This window comes from Onychostoma macrolepis, chromosome 24 (assembly GCF_012432095.1).
Source record: "Onychostoma macrolepis isolate SWU-2019 chromosome 24, ASM1243209v1, whole genome shotgun sequence".
Taxonomy (NCBI): domain Eukaryota; kingdom Metazoa; phylum Chordata; class Actinopteri; order Cypriniformes; family Cyprinidae; genus Onychostoma; species Onychostoma macrolepis.
In genome coordinates, this window is record NC_081178.1 from 9,132,790 (window position 1) to 9,151,401 (window position 18,612).

Below are 18,612 nucleotides of genomic sequence, written 5' to 3' on the forward strand. Positions count from 1 at the left end.
CACGAGCAGTGATCTAGGAGCAGTTAAGCAGTCTGTCAATCCGAACCGCTGTCATTATGCAATACTTTTAAAGGATTAGTTCAGCCAAAAATTTAAAATCCTGTCATCATTTACTCATCCTCATGTCATTCTGAACCCATATGACTTTTTTTTTTTTTTCTTTCAGTAAAACACGAGAGGTAATGGTGGAATTTTTATACCGCTCTTTTCTGTACAATGAAAAAAAAACACAAACTGAATTACAAATAAGTGCTGTAAAACTAGTCCATACAACTTGTATGATATATTTTAAATCACCTGAAGCCATATGATAGCTAACAGACAAAAATTCTAGTTATATAATTCAAATTATGCCATCCCCTATATTTAATTTGCATCTGGATTTATTCAAATGTGGTTTAACATTTTGATGGCTAAGTATGTTTTACCAAATTTTTGCAGTAGATAATTCACTCTGTTTCGCACAGAAAGCAATAATATTTCTTCAGAAGACTTCAAATGTAGTGTGGGGCTTGACGGTGTTTATTGTACGCTACTGCACTGTAAAAAAACACTGTTTTTTTTTTCTTTCTTTTTTTTACCCAGCTTCAGCAGATTTTTGAGTTTGCTCAACTTATTTTTGTGGGAGATTCCCAAATTTTTATTGTATAAACTTAAAATGACAAGTTGAGAAAACTCAAAAATCTGCTGAAGCTGGTTGCCTTAATTTTAAGTTGGTTCAACTTTTTTTTTTTTTTTTACAGTGTGTTCAAAAGTTTGGGGTTGATAAGACTTTTTAAAAATGATTAAAAAAAAAACAAAACAAAAAAAAAACGTCTTATGCATACCAAGATTTGATCAAAAATAAGGTAAAAAAACCCATATTATTGTAAAATATTATTACAGTTTAAAATAACTTTTTTTTTAATTTCTTGAGAAAAAGAAAATAATACCAACCCCAAATTAACTTTATAAATATTCTACCTGATGGATTCCGGTTGTGTTCCAATAAAGTCATTGAGGTATGAGATGTGTGAATGAGTAAATTATAAGAGAGATTTCAATTCTGGATGAACTAACCTTTTAAGATTTGAATAAGAATCTGCTGCACGCATACAGAATTATCAGACAAATTAAAGAAGCGAAAGAGGAAGTGGTTGTGATTGTTGCTTTTAAGTCCTCGGAGAAAAGCCGCAGTTTGCAGAAGTTTTTTGGCCTGACATTGAGCTCTCCGTGCGAGTGCAGTCAGTATACCGAGAAAACCAGTAGGAGGTGTGATTCTGAGGTGTCGCCCAATTGTGAAGGTGTATGGAGGGGTCATGTCCTATCAGGTGCTAGATTTCGTTTCCCTCATTCTCACATGATGAGAATGTTGTGATTAGATTTGATCTCCTTTTTATGGAAAATGAGACAGATGCATCACAACAAAAGATGAACTCTGCTAATCTAACGGGCACCCTTCATGTATACTTAGCATGTGTTAATAAGAGTGAAAGAGAAAAAGTGTGAAGAAGGGAGAAAAATGAAAAATCATGTGAGACAGTGGAATTCTCTAATTTGTCAGCTGAATCAGGGCATAAATGTACTGTCATTCCTTATTAATTGACTGAGTGCTAATTACCAAGAATTCCTCTGCTCTAGGGATGGCTCGATACCATAATTTTGGCTTCGGTACGATACCAGAATGTAATACCTCGGTATCGATACTAAATCGATACCATAGGTGACAAATAGCCAGCCTCAAAAGATAAGTGAATTGGAAACTATTTTATTAAAATAATAATGATAAAAACAGATTAATATCTTAATACCTTTGTATCAAACTGTAAGAAAAAACCTACAGGGAACATAGGCTACATTTTGATGTTGGAGAAAAAATATATATAACTGAAGTAATAAAATGAAAATATATTCAAATCTTCTTATCTTTTCAGTTCAAACGCATAGTGCAAACAAAATCTCTCAAAATTTAACAAAAACCTACTGGGAATATAGGTTATATTTTGACTGAGTTTGAAGGAAAAAAACCCAAAACAACTGAAGTAACGCAATTAATGTAACAAATGTTGCTTTATTGTAAAGTGTTATTCTAATAGTCAAAGTAATATTCAAAATCATGTTATTATTTCTCTCTCTCTCAGATTGTTTTCAGATTTCAGCCTCAGATAGCCAAATAAAAAGCATTAAATATAAATCTCACTCGCAGCGCGGGAGAAACATTCCCTTCATATTATTGATACTAAAATTAATATAGCAAAACTCTTGCTGAATTCAAATTCAAGTAATATTCGATTGTATGAAATGCAAGTGCATATATTACGTGACCAAAACTTCTGTTCTAGCATGTCACACACACACATTTGAGCTTACTGTATCACATATGTATGTGCGTTGATCAGTTGTAAATAAAAGTTCACATTAAATCAGAATTTATGAATGATGCACTCAACTATCGATCTCTTAATTCTCTGAAAAGATCAGGATGAGCAAGCGACAAATGCTTAAAAAATGTGATATGTTGCCTCCTGTGGCAACGCATGATTTATAGCAACGCTTGCATACAGGTGCAGTAAGGTCAGTTCGTTCACCTTTGTCATCTGTTTTAAATGCAAAGTAATGCCATATTTCACTTCTACTGTTCTCTTTATTTATTAATTTCGGGTGCGTTGATAGAGTTTCATCTGTTTGATCCATCGCGTTGTTCTGTTGTCTCATTTACCGGTTGCGGAGCAATTTGGGAAGCACTGCCACCTACAGGTGCACTTCGCAACAGCAGCGTATGAAATACCGAATTGAGAAAAATTATGATATCGTACCGTTTGAAACATGATATATACCGGTAATTTTCCAGTACCGGTATACTGCGCATCCCTACTCTGCTCATAACCATGTTTTCTGAGTGCAATCTCAGTTGTTATAGGATCTTGGTGTTCTTCAACTGTTTTTGTGCTGTCAATTTATATGCTATTATACTCTTAAATATTGATTCTTTTAGCTGACAGAGCTGGGTAGTAACTGATTACATGGAATCTGAATTACTCATGAAGTACTCATAATCAGACTACAGTTACTGTTTTATTGATTATATGACTGCATAAATTCACACAATAGCGATTAAATTATTCGTAATTTATTGATTTTACCTAATTCGTTTTCATCTTTAAAATTTTCCTTTGTAAAATGCTTACATGTCATACAGGTAAATAAAAATTTAATTTTCATGTTTTATTTTGATTGACGTAATTTTAATTTTACATTTTCGCAACTTAAAAAAAAAAAAAAAAAAAACAGCAACGCAACTGCAATGTTCCCAGGCCCAGAAATGTAGCAAGGATATCGGTAAAATAGTCCATGTGACAGCAGTGGCTCAACCGTAATTTTGCGAAGCTACGAGAATACTTTTTGTGTGCAAAAAGAACAATAATAACATAATTTATTCAACAATTCTTCTCTCCAAGTTACAGTCTTCCGCCATTTTGGAGAGTCCCCCAGAACCTAATTAACGTAATCAGTGCTGTTTACGTTCAGCATGCACGCACTGTCTACTGAACGTAAACAACACTGATTACATTAATTACGTTCTGGGGTACTCTCTGTAACGGACTACAATTTGTAAGCAATCTACCCAGCTCTGTTAGCTGATAAATGCGATGTCGTATCCTTTTCTTCTGGAGACAAAAACATTGATGACTCATCCTGCACCGCACAGATTTTTGTCCAATCAGATGCTCTTTTGATTGAATGTCCCTCCCCCAATTCCAACTGCCTTCAACCAACAGGCAAAGCCTATTGGCTATTTAAAAGGCAGATGAGTCTTTCTGCTTAATTTTTTAATTTTAAATTTGGGAAAGGAAGAAGGAAATAAACAACTGTCTAGTCCGTAGCAGTCTAGGAAGAAAATTAGAGTGATTTTCACTGATTAATTACAAAGAAACAGCAAGTGACACATTAAATTAAACGTGAAATTTTGAAATATATGTACAACTTTGGAAAATCAGGGTCCTCTGGATGGTTGCTTTTGTGTTGCTTTATGGTTGCTAGGGTGATCTGGGTGGTTCTTTGGGCATTGTGGATTTCTAGGGTGTTTCTGTGTGTTTGCTATGGTGTGGTTGCTATGGTGTATTAGCTTGGTGGTTGCTTAATGTCCAGCTCTCTTTTAAAAAGTATGTCATTGCTTATCTTTTAATTGCAAGTCAGATGGCTTAGCAAAGTAATAGTGCACCTCTAACATGCCAAACCATTTGAAGTATAACTCATATCCGTAACTAACTGAACAGGATGACTTACTCATCGAAGTTTAACGCTTAGCAATAGTATGAGCAAGTGTGAGCAATAGTAATAGGCATGATTTCCTTGGCAAACATATTATCCAGACATTCCCTCTGTGCCGCCTCCTGATTACCAAAGTTTGGATGAACAGTTAGTCTGGTAGCAGTTAGCAAAATTTAGTTTTGATTTTATATAAAGGTAAATTTCTGTGTCTGTTGGTGAGCAATGAAGAAAGCACAGTCTGTGGTGTTTGTGCACTGGATTTGTGTGGGCTAATCAGTCCAAATATATATATATATATTAAAAAATGAATATAAAACACTCTCGCTCATTTACGTGTGGGAGTTTTTCAAAAGCACAAGCGCCTGATATCTTTCAGAATTCTGGTATTATTTAAAACAGCAGGCATTTATTTATTATCATATGTATGTGGAAGCTGAATAGTTTTTGAACCAAATTAGACATTTTGTCGATGACATTCTGGTGGCTTTGGTGAAGCTGCATTTAGGTCACAATCAGCCATGATTGACTGAATATTTAATGTGAAAGAAATAATAGAGGCAGGGAAATTATGAATCATGGTATTTATGTATTGCTGAATAGTTTTTCTGTTGACACCCATGTCTTTTTTCCTGATTTGATATGAGATTGTATGCCTCTTCTTTTAAATCGGACAGTTGATTTGAATTGCTTCATTATGCGAGTTCTTTCATCTATTGCTCTTATAATTATCTTTATGAATATCGTGGCATAAGTAGAATGTAACATTTATATTAATCTTTTATCTATTCAGTTAACTAGTGGATTCATATTCGTAATGTCATTTGAGATAATTGTTTTGCTTTGTTTCACTCTCAGAGAATGAACATTGATTATTGATGACGGATTTCTTTCATTTTTATTCATTCAAGGCACTGATTATAAAAGAATCCTAAAAAAAAAACAATGTGTCGAAGTTTCTGCAAAAATATTAAGCAGCACAAATGTTTTCAACATTGATAATAAGAAATGTTTCTTGAGCCCTAAATTAGCATACGGTATTAAAATGATTTCTGAAGGAACATTTATTATAAAAACCACGGTATTGTTTTTACTGTATTTTGATCAAATAAATGCAGCCCTGGTGAACATAAGACTGCTTTTTATTTAAGATTTTTAAATTAAATTGAATATTACAAATTTATTTTACCCTGTTGACTTAATGTCAATAAACAAAGCAGATTTTACAATAACTAAGCAATGCAAAATACTACAGAAAAGGTCATCAGAAGTTTCAGGCCTCTATCAGTGCCGCATTAGTTATCTAAATCAGCAGCTCTACCCAAAGCTAATTTCACGGTGTCTGGAGCATCTTGGATGAATTGTGGGTAATTTCTTTCAAAGTAAGTTACTTAAAAGATCAAATGTGCTGGTCCGTAGCAAAACCCTTTTCGTTTTGGAGTCAGTCTTGTTAAACAGATGTCTTCTGCTTCACTCTGTAGGGCTGTAGCAGCGTGACTCCGCATCTCTGCTGGAGTTTGCAGAGCTCTTCTTAACATGGTGCTTTTTGTACTGTAATTGTGATCCTGAAAAAAGGGCCTCACGTTCATTTTACTCAGCCTATCTGGGTCAGATTTCAAAGAGAGATGATTGCTGAGTGGTCTTATTCTTATTAACGGGTGATCTTTGAACTCTTGGACTCCTGCATTGCTGCAAGGCGGTTTAATTAGTCCAAGGGTTGTAGGTTATGACCTCGCTGACCTGCAAGAACAGATGAGCATGAGCAAGTATTGATTGGCCTACATGCATCTGGCCAAATATAACAAACACTGAAGTTATGGATTATAGAAAAAGAAACATTATAGGGCAGGGACTTGGTTAAATAAATAGTTTTTGAGAAAATTATCCTGTTGGAACTATATTGGAGAAGTCCTGCATACGTCACCAGAGAGAAGTCTGTAGTCAAAAAATCAAGCATATGCATGAATGAATAAGATAAGATCTATAACATGCATTTAGAAAATATATACAGTACATGGAGGATTTTCATTTCAAGAAATTCAGGAGCTTGATTTGCTCTGAGTCCCTGCAGAAAATCCCACACAGCCCTTACTCTGGTGGGGCGCCATTTTGGGAGATCCAGAAAGCCATTAAAAACGTGCCCTGTATTAGAAGAAATAGGTTCTGGGTCAGGATGTGCTGCGTTGGGACCGCTCGTCTCCCACTCACATGACACTGCTTTTGAGAGAAATCTGCTATGAAGGAGAAAGATAGAAATGTGGGCACTTTATCAAAGCTTGTGAGTTTTCTTTTCAGACACTTTTAAAGATTTTAGGAAAGCATCACTATAGCCCCGTTTCCACCGCAGGAACTTTCCCCAGGAACCAGGGGCTTTGGGCCGGTACTCAGCGTGTTTCCACCACAGGAACCAGGATCTAAATAAAGTTCCGGGTAAAAATTTGCCCCTCAGAAAGTCCCTGCTCGCGAGGTAGTACTTTTTCAAAGGTCCGGAACTTTCATGGGCGGGACTTGGGCGCTAAGCATGCTGATTGGTTGAGTTTACGCAGCATTATTTCAACCACCATAAATTCGCATTATTTTCAAAATTTTACTGTTATTGTGTCATGAAATGTAGTTTTAAAAGTATTTCAAGCAAGAATGTAGTTGTTTAAAACTCAAATCTGCGGTTTATTTATAACGAGAGCGCCTATTTGAAAATGTGCTTCGCCGATTTCGGAGACATGAGCTCCACGTGTTCACCGGGCACTCAGTGCTCATGTATCCCGATGAGAGCAGCCTCCCCTCGGCTAGTTCCTCTGATATTTGCCGCTGGCTCTGATGTCTCTGTAGTGGTTAAACATAACATATCATTTGTTTTGGGTAAATCTAACAGGTAATCTTTGGTCTTTATTTTATTATTCTGTGAATCTCTTAATGTTAAAATGAAAAGAGGCAATGTTTGATAAAATATTTAATTTCATTGTAATGCATGTACGTTCCCTGAACTACATTTCTGGAGCTATTAATGTTTAAATAAAAATGAAAAGAGGAAGTGGTGTTTGATATCATATTTCGTCTTATTGTAAATACAGTGAGGAAAATTGCAGCAGCCAAGACGAGCTGAGTGACGTTATCAAGTACGCATCTGTTTGCAGAATTGCCAGACTTGCGTCGTCCCGTCCATGGGAGTTCACACTCCTGAGTCGAACTTGCGAAGTCTAAACTGCCGAGGACGCAAGTCTGGAATTTTCGTTCTTGGTATTGAGAAACGCGCGCAGACCTACATCACCAGACTATTTGCCTAATCTTCTTGGTACTGTAGACTGCGATGGAAACGCAGACAGCAACAGGTCTGAGGGGAAAAAAAAGTTCCTGGGACAAATTGTTCCAGGTAATTTCGGTGGAAAAGCGGCTTACATCAACAAACCCCCTTAAAGGGATGGTTCTCTCACACACACGCACAAACAAAAGAAAATTGTCATTATTTACTCAGCCAAACCAGCTTTACTTTCTTTTATGGAACAGAAAAGGAGATGTTTTGAGATGTTCAATTAAGTGAATGGGCATTTTATTCACTTGTCACGCAGCTTTGACAATCTGTTGTACTGTAAATATCTCCTTTTGTTTTCCATGGAAGAATGAAGTTGTAAAGGTTTCATAAGCTTGGATGAGTAAATGAAGAATTTTCTGTGAATTGGAATTCTGACATGTCATTTCCTGTACTTGAATTATACCTGAGAAAGATTGAGGCTTGTTAGGTGTGTGAGGTGACAAGTTTATCTAGATTTTTCTTTTTTGATTTGGTTTTTCGCAGGAGTTTTATTTAGCTATGCTTTAGATTTTAGGTTCTTCCCCTTTAAAGCACCTTCACTACAGCCTCACAAATTCAGACGGACATATTTGGCCTTTGAGCATTGCATTTTTGAGACTGTATGTCAAGTTAAAAATAGTTAGTAAATATGACTCAAGACCCCAGTATTCTGTTCAATTTTGTTGCACTCTGTTTCAGGCTGGAATACTATATTACAACTTTGCTCAGATTTTTCCCCCGATTTACAGTCTGAACGAGTCTAAAATCAAATTGCCAAAAATCAGAACCAGCTTGCAAATTAGAGTTGAAAATCATGTTAGTTTTTTTTTTTAGCTTCAGATGATTCCATTCAGTCTGAGAATATCATACATGCTCAAGAAAAAACGTACAAAAGTTGTCAACCTTTTCAAAAATTTTACATTTTATACCTAATATGTACACTTGAGGTACTAATACAGTGGGGGGAAAAATGATTTGATCCCCTGCTGATTTTGTACGTTTGCCCACTGACAAAGAAATGATCAAGGCATAATTAATGCATTAAAACTACTTTTATAATGCTTTAAGTAAAGTGTTACCGTTTTTTCGGTAACAATTTACAATAAGGCGTCATTTGTTAACATTAATTAATGCACTGTGAACTAACATTAATAAACAATGAACAACTGTATTAACTAACATTAACAAAGATTAGTAAATAGTGTAATAAATGCATTGTTTATTGTTTGTACATGTTAGTTAATACATTAACTAATGTTAACAAATTACGCTTTATTGTAAAGTGTTACCGAAAAAACGATAACACTTTACTTAAAGCCTTATGTATAAAGCATTATAAAAGTAGTTTTAATGCATTAATTATGCCATGTAATGCACCTTATAATTCTTTGTACAATCTCATGAACAATTGTACCCACAGTTAATACATTATAACACTTATAAATTCATTGTTACACTATGCATTTTAAATTTAGTTATAATCACTTACGATGATATATATAATGTATTGCAATGCACATTATGAATAATTATAATGCATTTTACCCTTTAATAACCCTTTATAATGCATTATACATAAAGGCTTAAGTAAAGTGTTACTGAAAAAAACATTTCACTTTTATTTCAGCTAGATGCCAAGACATTTTCATTTAGTTTAATAATTACCAAAACTAAATAAACTAAAACAAAGAAATATATAATTTATAAACACTACATAGACAAAACAATGACTAAATGACAAAAACACACAACAGAAGTACTAAAACTATAAATGACACTAAAATAACACTGGTGATCCTCAGTCGTTCAGGCAACCCACCAATTTAATTTTGGAAGTGTGTTGTTTTGCACATCTCTAACTCAAAACACCTTAGCAACCACATACCAACTCCCTGGCAACCACCCACAATACCCTAGCATTGTAGTACCAAATGTTTTCCAGCAAAGCACCTAGAAATCTAGGTCCACATTATGAGTGAAGGCTTTGCATATTCTTCTCACCCATACATTATGAGATAAACACAGAGCATACGGTTAAATAAGGAAGCTTCCACAATGAGGCTCTAAATAAAACACCAACTTCCTGCATTCCATAAGTGACTGCAGGGCATGTGGTCTTTTGAAGGCTGTTCTCTGAATGGAAGATGAGTGAAGAGATTCTGGCCCCTCCAATGCTCTCTCAGAGACTGAGCTGAGAGGGTCACACTAGGTCACATGTCTCAGGAACAAGAGGAGCTGTCTGTAGAAGAGTGTGAAAATCACAAACCTCCTCCGCCTTCCAGGCCTGTTGCTAGGCTACAGAGAGGAAGTGGTGCGTTGTGCTTTTTTTTTTTTTTTTTCTTCACCATGGCACCCTGTGTCTACCGTTAAGCGGTACAAACATACACCAGGCTTGCAGTGACAAATGACTTCCTGATCCTGATTGTACAATAATAACTGTTCCGTTTTCACGACTTTTACAAAGACACGCATATATATATATATATATAAATGGCTGTCGTCGCTGTTGTTTGGCTTCCCTACCCTCCAGCAGATACCGTCTTAGTTCTCACAACTGGAGTGTTGAGTATAGCCAATAGCAGCCGTGATGATGAAATCGCACAGCAATGTCTTCCTTACAACATTTTGCAGCTACGGTTACAATGCATTACTACCGCAAGCTCTCCGATAGCCATTTACAGTCATTTCAGATATAATGGGAACAGACCTCAGTATGCATTTCAGCTGCCAGTCTAGATTAGAAGGGTTCTGTGACCGCATAGTGTGCTTATCTGTTTGGTTTTTAAAAGCATTCATTCACACATGGGCTACAAAAAAAAAATCTGCTGACAACTCTGGAAAAGCCAATCTTTTTATTATAATTTTTATATATATTTATATATATATATATATATATATAAGCATAAAGCATCCTATGACTTTTGAATTGTGTTATGTAGTTTTGTTCACAACCATATTTACTATTTTTTCAGTATAGTTAATGCGTACCATACTAAGTACAGTATGCATATATTTTCTGTGTAAAATACCAAGTTTTCCTATTGCAAATGTGCACTTTATGGGGTACTGGCCTATGATGCATAGCACTCAACTTGATCATTCATTTCCATTTTTAATATCTCTTTCTTTATTCATTACTTTAAGATCTTACCAGAAAAAAGTTTTAGAATGTTTATCATATACATATTTAAAACACCTTTTTATTTTATCCTATTTTATTATTTTTAATTTTATTTATTTATTTTTTTAAGATTTATTTTTGACTTTATTATGATAGGCCAGTGTAGAAGAGACAGGAAGCGAAGCAGGAGAGAGAGAGAGAGAGAGAGAGGGAGGGAGGGTGGGTGAGTGGGATCAGCACAGGTCCTTGAGTCGGGATTCGAACTCGGGACGACCCGTAGCGCAATGGCGCGATATGTCGGCACGCTGCCCGCAACTATTTTATTTTATTTTACCTAGAAAACTCTTGCCATGAGAATAGTATCAGCTGCTAACATGGCATTAAAATCTCAACTACCTACCTACTTAAGTAAAATTTACTTGACTAGACATCAAAATTTACTGTACTTACTTACTAAAATGCAAAATTGCAGTTATTTTAAAAATTGAGTTTATCATGAACTGTAATGGGGTGATGTGACGACAGTTTGAAACACTTTCTGTAGCCGTTTTGCATATTGTTTCTAAAAATATTGCTCAATTTATAGCATATACGTGCAGTATGTTAATATTCCATTCTGAGCACAGTTATATTTATCATTAATACTGCACAGTCGGCACATTTGCGTCTTGCTTTTTTCATGGCTTATGGCAATTGAGGACAGTCTTATCTTATACGTCAACGCTCCAGAACTTTTCAGTTAATCTCTGTCAAGATGGCAGATGGTTTTTCCAGTTAGCAGTCGGCCCTGTGAATCTCCTCATCAGGAGAGATGTGGAGCTGTAGGGCGCAAATCCATCACACATGCACCCGTTCACCACTTCCACACATCTGATTCATTAATATGCCAACATAATTTATTACGATTAGTCAGATGTATTATTATGATGATTGGCTCATGTGTTCTGTCACAGATGTCGTCAAATAAGCCGACATTTTTGTCCAGTCAGCATGCTTTCCAGTTCAAAAGCTTCAAAACTACCAAGCCATATCGAAAGCAACCACTCAGAACAGCCTAAGAAATCCACTCAGACCACTTTAGAAACTGCATAGCAATCACCTAAAACACACAGCATGGGAAGAAACACTTAAAAATTATATAACAATTAATGTTTTTTTTAATGGCCGACATCAGTATCTCTAGTCTCCCAAACAAGATTTATGAGGGAACTGCAGGGTATTTGTGAGTTGATGAATAGCTAATAATAAACTAAATCGAATGTAACATTAAACTAAACAACGGGGATGCATAATTAGTCAAAATAAAACAGAAATTCATGTGTACAGCTTATAATGCCTTGTTTTCAGAGACGCTCCATTGTTTAACATGTATTTGGAAACACAGTGTGCGCTAATATGTTCACTTTCTTAACTTTCACGTTTGCATAATTGCCTACATTTTTGTGGACAGAAGTTTACAGCATTACATTTTTGTTAAATTAGATATTATACTGAAATATTATTAACTTAAAAGCTTAGGTTTCTTGAAGTAAATATTTTACGTCCAAAGGGTTTAGCTGACAAAAAACGTTTAGGAACCTCTGTCTGTGAGAAGGATGGTAAATGATACTTAAAGATAGGAAATAAAACATGCTGCAATAAATTAATATTTATTTGACCTAATATTTACTAAATGAGGAAAAAAATTTAACTTGAAAAAATAAAATAAACATTAATACTATAAAATCTCGCTTCCAACACTTATCAGACGATGCCAGTAATAATAGACAAATATTGGCATTTTGGTCGAGATATAATTGGTTGACCTAGTAAAAATTAGATTAGATGCTCAAAATAGTCATTAGATGCTTAAATACGCCATGGTTCCTACATGTCTCTGTGTTTATTAAAATATGTTAAAAGTTAAAAATTCTGTGGTTTTTCTCATTGAATATGTTGATTTTATATAACCATGTGGTTTGTCTGGGTTTCTCCACTCGTTAATACTTTCCAGTAGCAGTTGAAGTTGTTAATGAGCACTAGTGGGGCTTGTATGACACTCTTTTCTCATGTCCTCCTCTCTCTTTCCCCTCTTTTTTCGCTCTTCCCCTCCTTCTGTCGCCGAAACATCTCCTCTGCTCAGAATCAAAGCGGTGGGAGTGTGTTGGGTGAGGAGATGAAGTGTGCATAATTCATTCTGAAGAGCACACACTGGGTGATTCTGCCGTTCAGATGAATGCACTTCTGCTCAGATCTGCTGCTGTGTCTCCCGCTATTGTCCCAAAACACATAGGACCTGCTGAGCGCACAGATGATCTGCGTCCGCAGTGTCTGTTTCTCTCGTTTCTGGTTTTGAAATAAAATTGAGCTTGGGGGAAGTGAGGAACTTAACAGGTAAACAGAAGGGAATTGGGGGAGACCCGGGACAGTGATTTCCATTTCCACATTCCTTCGGTTGCGTAATGCTTTTGGAGATTCGTCCAATCCAAACAGAGTTGTCATCTGGTGGCATTGTAACACACACACACATTCACAAACACGAAATGGTACAGCCAAGAGCCCGAGATCATTCACACAGGTTTTTGGGTCTGTTTCAATAATTTTAGGAAGCGCGTGCGTGTGTGTGTGTGTGTGTGTGTGTGTTTTCTATGCTGTTACGTAATGATGCCGTGTGCCAGAGAGGCTTACATCCACCTATTCTTCTGCCACAGATAGATCTCATCACCACATGTTCAGTAATGCTAGTATGATGTTTGTATGACACTCTTGAATGATATTTCCTCTCTCTTATCTTTCTCTCTTCAGGGACGTCATGTTAAGACCGGCCAGCTCGCTGCGATCAAGGTCATGGATGTCACAGGGGTAAGAGTGCAAGCAGCCACCTCGGTTTCCTGTTTCTCTCCATGTCGGTTTTACTTTTACGCTTTCACTCTTCACTTGTTGCATGATGTCATTTAAACGCAAACATGCATGGGTCATGCTTCACCTACTATAAATTGCCCGTAGGTGTGTGTGTGTGTGTGTGTGTGTGTGTTTGTGTGTGAGCCCTGTGATGGACTGGCCCATCTGTTCAGGGTGTCCCCCAACTGTGGATCAAAACGCTGGGATAGGCTCCAGTCCTCCCATGATCCTGCAGAGGATAAAGCAGTATGGAGGATGGATGGATGGATGAAACAAAGTACCAAGGCTATAACCGCCATAGACATCACTCCTCAATCTTCAGATTATTATTTAACTTTTGTTGTGATTTTCCCATGGCTGATTCCTGGACAATGCATCAAGCATTTTGGAATATTTTAATTATGAAGAATTTTTTATTATTATTATTATTATTTCACTAAAAGCTAAATATTGGTAAAAGTTAACTTTTAAAATATTTTATTAATGTTATTAATAATATACAAAAATATGAACATATTAATGATATTAATACACTGTTCATAGATATTAATTTAATTTTGGTAACACTTTTGTATAGAGATCAATTCGCACTATTAACTAATTACTTATTAGCATGCCTTTTAGTAACACATTGGCTGCTTATTAGTACTTATAAAGCGCACATTCTACATGACCCAATACCTAAACTTAACAACTCCCTTACTAACTATTAATAAGCAGCAAATTAATCGTTTATTTAGGCAAAAGTCATAGTTGATGATTTATTAATAGTGAGAATCGGACCTTAAAATAGTGTGACCTTAATTTTTTTTTTTTTTGTATTTTATGTTAAAATACTTTTATCAGTATAAAAGTGAAAAGTTATATTCATGCCATTTTATTGGTTGGTTCTTTTTCACTGGGGCTGTCAAACCATTGCTTTGTTTTTTGCTTGTTATAATCAGCCTGACATAGCAACAGTCTCAACCAATGGCATTAGTTTTGGGGCAGGGCTATCTGTTTGGCTGACCAATAACAGATGGATGGAGTGTTTAAGGAAACCTGTTTGAAAACAACAAGTTTACTTCAAATTTTGTTGTTGCTAGTGGCAAACATGATATAAATTACTAAGAATTATAAATTAAATAGTTATACTGTTAATTATGTACAGTAGTAAATCACACTGTAGAATAGTTTCCTGACAATGACTCACTCACAGACAAAGAAACCTGGTATTTTCCTGCTCTGTCTCAAGTGTTGTCTGTTTTATTTGACAGGATGAGGAGGAGGAGATCAAAGCTGAGATCAACATGCTTAAAAAATACTCCCACCATCGAAACATTGCAACCTACTATGGTGCCTTCATCAAGAAGAACCCACCTGGCATGGATGACCAGCTCTGGGTCAGTATGAATTAGTTGTAGACTGAAAGAATCCGGGTATTTTAGTGTGTAAATGTTTAATTATTAATGTGTGTAATACAATACAGTGTTAGGGAGATTTAAGTAGTGATGTTTGTAACTTTGAGTAGTTTGCTAGTTTAGCTGTTTTCATATTGTTACATACTATATATTATTGTTTTTTTGTCATGTTATATCTCAAATGCAGATTTGCAGCCATATAAAACTTAAGTTTGACTATAGTGTAACTTTTTAATAATTTACTGACTGTTTTACTTTAATTATTTAAGGTCTTTCTGATATTTAATGAGGAAAAATCTAACCTGTGGAGCCTAAGTGACATAATCAGGAAAGTTAAAGATTATGAAGACAATCAATTTTTTCTTTGGAATAACACACTAATACATAGTAATACCAGGAATACGGTTAAAGATAAGAAGCTACAGCCTCAAAAATAGCTTCCTCAACATTGGTAAGGTAACACTTTCCAACAGTTACCGATTTGTCACTCAGAAACGCAATGTTCACACTTTGCACAGAGATGCCTTGGCCTTGTTGTTTTTATCTCTATGCAGTGAACACAAACTGCCAGCCTCATTTCCTCTGTGGTGAGCTTTGTCACTTTCTTTGCCCAGCAACATAAAGATAAGTGACACGCTGAAGACATTTGCTTGCACTGGAGCATGTGGTCAGCACAACCACCCTCCGTTGGGCGTCTTTGTAAGAAGGATTTCCCTTAGAGGAAAAACAGTGTTGCCAACTCAGCAGTCGTGAGTTTGGAGAGTCCCAGAGGCCGAACATATTTAGACCCATTTGAGGGCCAGTTCAAAAAAGCATTCAAAACCAATTGGTGTTTCAGAAAAACCATCATATTATGCTCATAAATTACATTTATTGACTTTTATTGTGCCCCTGGGGCACTTAATGAGAATAGGGCTCTATTTATGAGTGTCTTGGGAGAAAAGGTAAAGCCAAAGAAGTAAAAACACAACTGGGTTTGGACGTTTGCATGTCACTGCCCCTTACTTTAACTCTGTTAAGACAAAGCTTGGGCTATAGGAAAAAAGAAACTGCGTGGCATTTTCATTGAGTCAAATCAGAGAATTATTAGATGGAGGCTTTTCTCTGAAAACAAACCTTTTTTTGTTTTTTGAACCACTAATACTTTTTATTGTAACCTTCTATATTGTCATTTCAACTTCTTCAAAGTGGGAAAATGAAGTTGCCCTGAGACAAGTTGTCATTCATAGATCTAGTTTCAGCTGAAAAGTGTGAATTTGCATGTATGTGTGAGTGTTGAATGCTGCATCTAATTAAAATACTGGTTTTGTCACTTTAAACTGTAAGCTGCTGTAGCTAATAAATAGAACATTTGTAGACATATGGATCGTTTATTGTTTTAATTAAAAACTGTATTTTGTATTTTTTTTTGTTTATAATTTAAAAAATGTAATTTTGCTTTAAATAATATTATTTATTAATAATAATAATTAATAATATTAAATAATATTATTAAAATATATATAAATATATCCCTTTGTGTTCAATTTGCAATTTGTGTTCAGTAACATTTTTAATGGGTTTTTTTTTATAGTTTACGATGCTCATCAAGGCTGAATTTATTTGATCAAAAATACAGAAAAAACAAGAATATGGTGAAATATTATTGCAATTTAAAATACCATGTTTTCTATTTTAATATACATTCTTGTGATCAAATCTGAATTTTCATCTTCAGTGTCACTTGATGCTGCTTTATCTTCAATATTTCACAATATTATTATTTTTTTTCTGTATTTTTGATAAAATAAATGCAGCCCTGATGAGCATAAGAAAGAGTTGATTATTAGCCAGAATTTCAACATCGGGTCCCGTTCACACATGACCTCTAAATGGAAATAATGCAACAAATTCTGCTTGTGTGACTGACAGCACCAGTGTTGATCTCCACTAAATGAGATTTTTCCTCATTCATGTGGCTTTTTGGGTTTTATCCTAATTTTGTTGTGTTGTGTCTGTAGCTGGTGATGGAGTTTTGTGGTGCTGGTTCAGTGACAGACCTGATAAAGAACACCAAAGGAAACTCTCTGAAGGAGGAGTGGACGGCCTACATCTGCAGAGAGATCCTCAGGGTGAGTATTTGTGTAGTGTGGGCCACTAGAAGACATTATTAGCTTCCAGAAGTGTTATTTTTGAAGAGTGTTTCCTGATTTGACCTTCTCTACTTGAGTTTAACTTCTTCATCTGGTTTTGATAGGGTCTGACCCACTTGCATCAACATAAAGTTATTCATCGTGACATTAAAGGTCAGAACGTTTTGCTCACAGAAAATGCGGAAGTCAAACTAGGTGAGTTCACACCCCTGACAGCTATCATACAAATGCAATGTACATTCAGTAGAAGAAGCTTCTGTAAATGTGTATGAATCAGTGTTGAGGTTTAACTTACTAGAAGTTACAGCGATGATAACTTAACCATGATTTCGGTTGTGTCTAATAACTAGAAACAGGCTTTTTCCAGTAAGTAGCAGTATATCGTGACAAAATATATCAATACTCTCTTTATCTTACATCAGAGGTTTATAATCGAGTTATCAAACATAGGGGTGGGCGATACAATCAAAATCTTATATCACGATATGAGTAATTTCATATCACGGTAACTATATATCACAATATAGTTATTTTTGCTTTTATTAAGGTTTTTATGCTATCAAAAGTTTTTCATTCCATAGTATTTTCATATTTCTTGTCGCCACTGCCAATATCACAGAAAAACCAATTGAAGCTTAAAAAAAAACAAAAAAAACTCAAGCTCACTGAAGATAAGTAACTAATTACAAGCAACAGGACAAAACATCTGCAATAAGTAAATACTACATACATTGTATAAATTAATCAAAAACACAAAGCATAGCTTTCACTGTGTAACTTATACTTCTTATGAGAGATTTTCTCTCACTGTTGTTTGATTAACATGAATGACAGACAGGAGAAATAATAGGCAGCTTCCCCTTTAAGACTGAAAATCTGGATCCAATATACTGTTACACGTTTTCTTTCTCAGCTGTTTACTTTCAGCTAAGACTTAAATTACTTAGTTTACGAGGATACTTACAAAGACGGGCATTTTCATATAAGTATGCGTATTTAACCATTCAAGGCTAATAAAGCATCAAAAATACTCACGTACTCTATTAGCAGCACATTCATGTGCGTAGCCTGTGCGCAAAACAGTCTCACAGACAGCGTGCACATATAGTGCTGTTGTTTGCATTTAAATGGCTTAAAATCACTTGGTTTTTAAACCGTAATGCTTAAAAATATGTGCAAATGATACATTTTCGTGACCATGACTGCGTGAGTGCATAACTGTGATAAAGACGATAGTCCAGAATCTACCGGTTAATCTTGTTTACCGATATATTGCCCACCCCTAAACAGATCAAATAGTTCATTTTAATTAAATAAATCTGTTTGTGCAGGAAGGTTTAATTTCCAAGAACCTGTTCAAAAATATATTCATCAAAAACTCATTCGTTTGTACTGAATTTGCCACAAGCTATTCACAAGCTCATTGACACATGAAATTATTAACTTGACTCCGATTCTGCATGATTAAGCTAATTTTACATTATTGGAGTAAAACCATAATGTCAATTAGGGTGCTTTTTTAGTATTAGGTTGCTTTTTTAT

At 35.3% G+C, this 18,612-nt stretch overlaps 1 protein-coding gene across 6 annotated transcripts in view; it reads left to right on the forward strand.

The window, feature by feature from the left end:
- tnikb (TRAF2 and NCK interacting kinase b) overlaps positions 1-18,612 on the forward strand; it is a 65,334-nt gene that overhangs the window by 13,340 nt on the left and 33,382 nt on the right. For all 6 annotated transcript variants that reach the window (XM_058764816.1, XM_058764819.1, XM_058764818.1 and 3 more), the window contains exons 3-6: positions 13,443-13,499; positions 14,795-14,920; positions 16,939-17,049; positions 17,175-17,265. In XM_058764816.1, the coding sequence (XP_058620799.1) occupies positions 13,443-13,499; positions 14,795-14,920; positions 16,939-17,049; positions 17,175-17,265 (385 nt within the window). The remainder of the gene's footprint in view (positions 1-13,442; positions 13,500-14,794; positions 14,921-16,938; positions 17,050-17,174; positions 17,266-18,612) is intronic.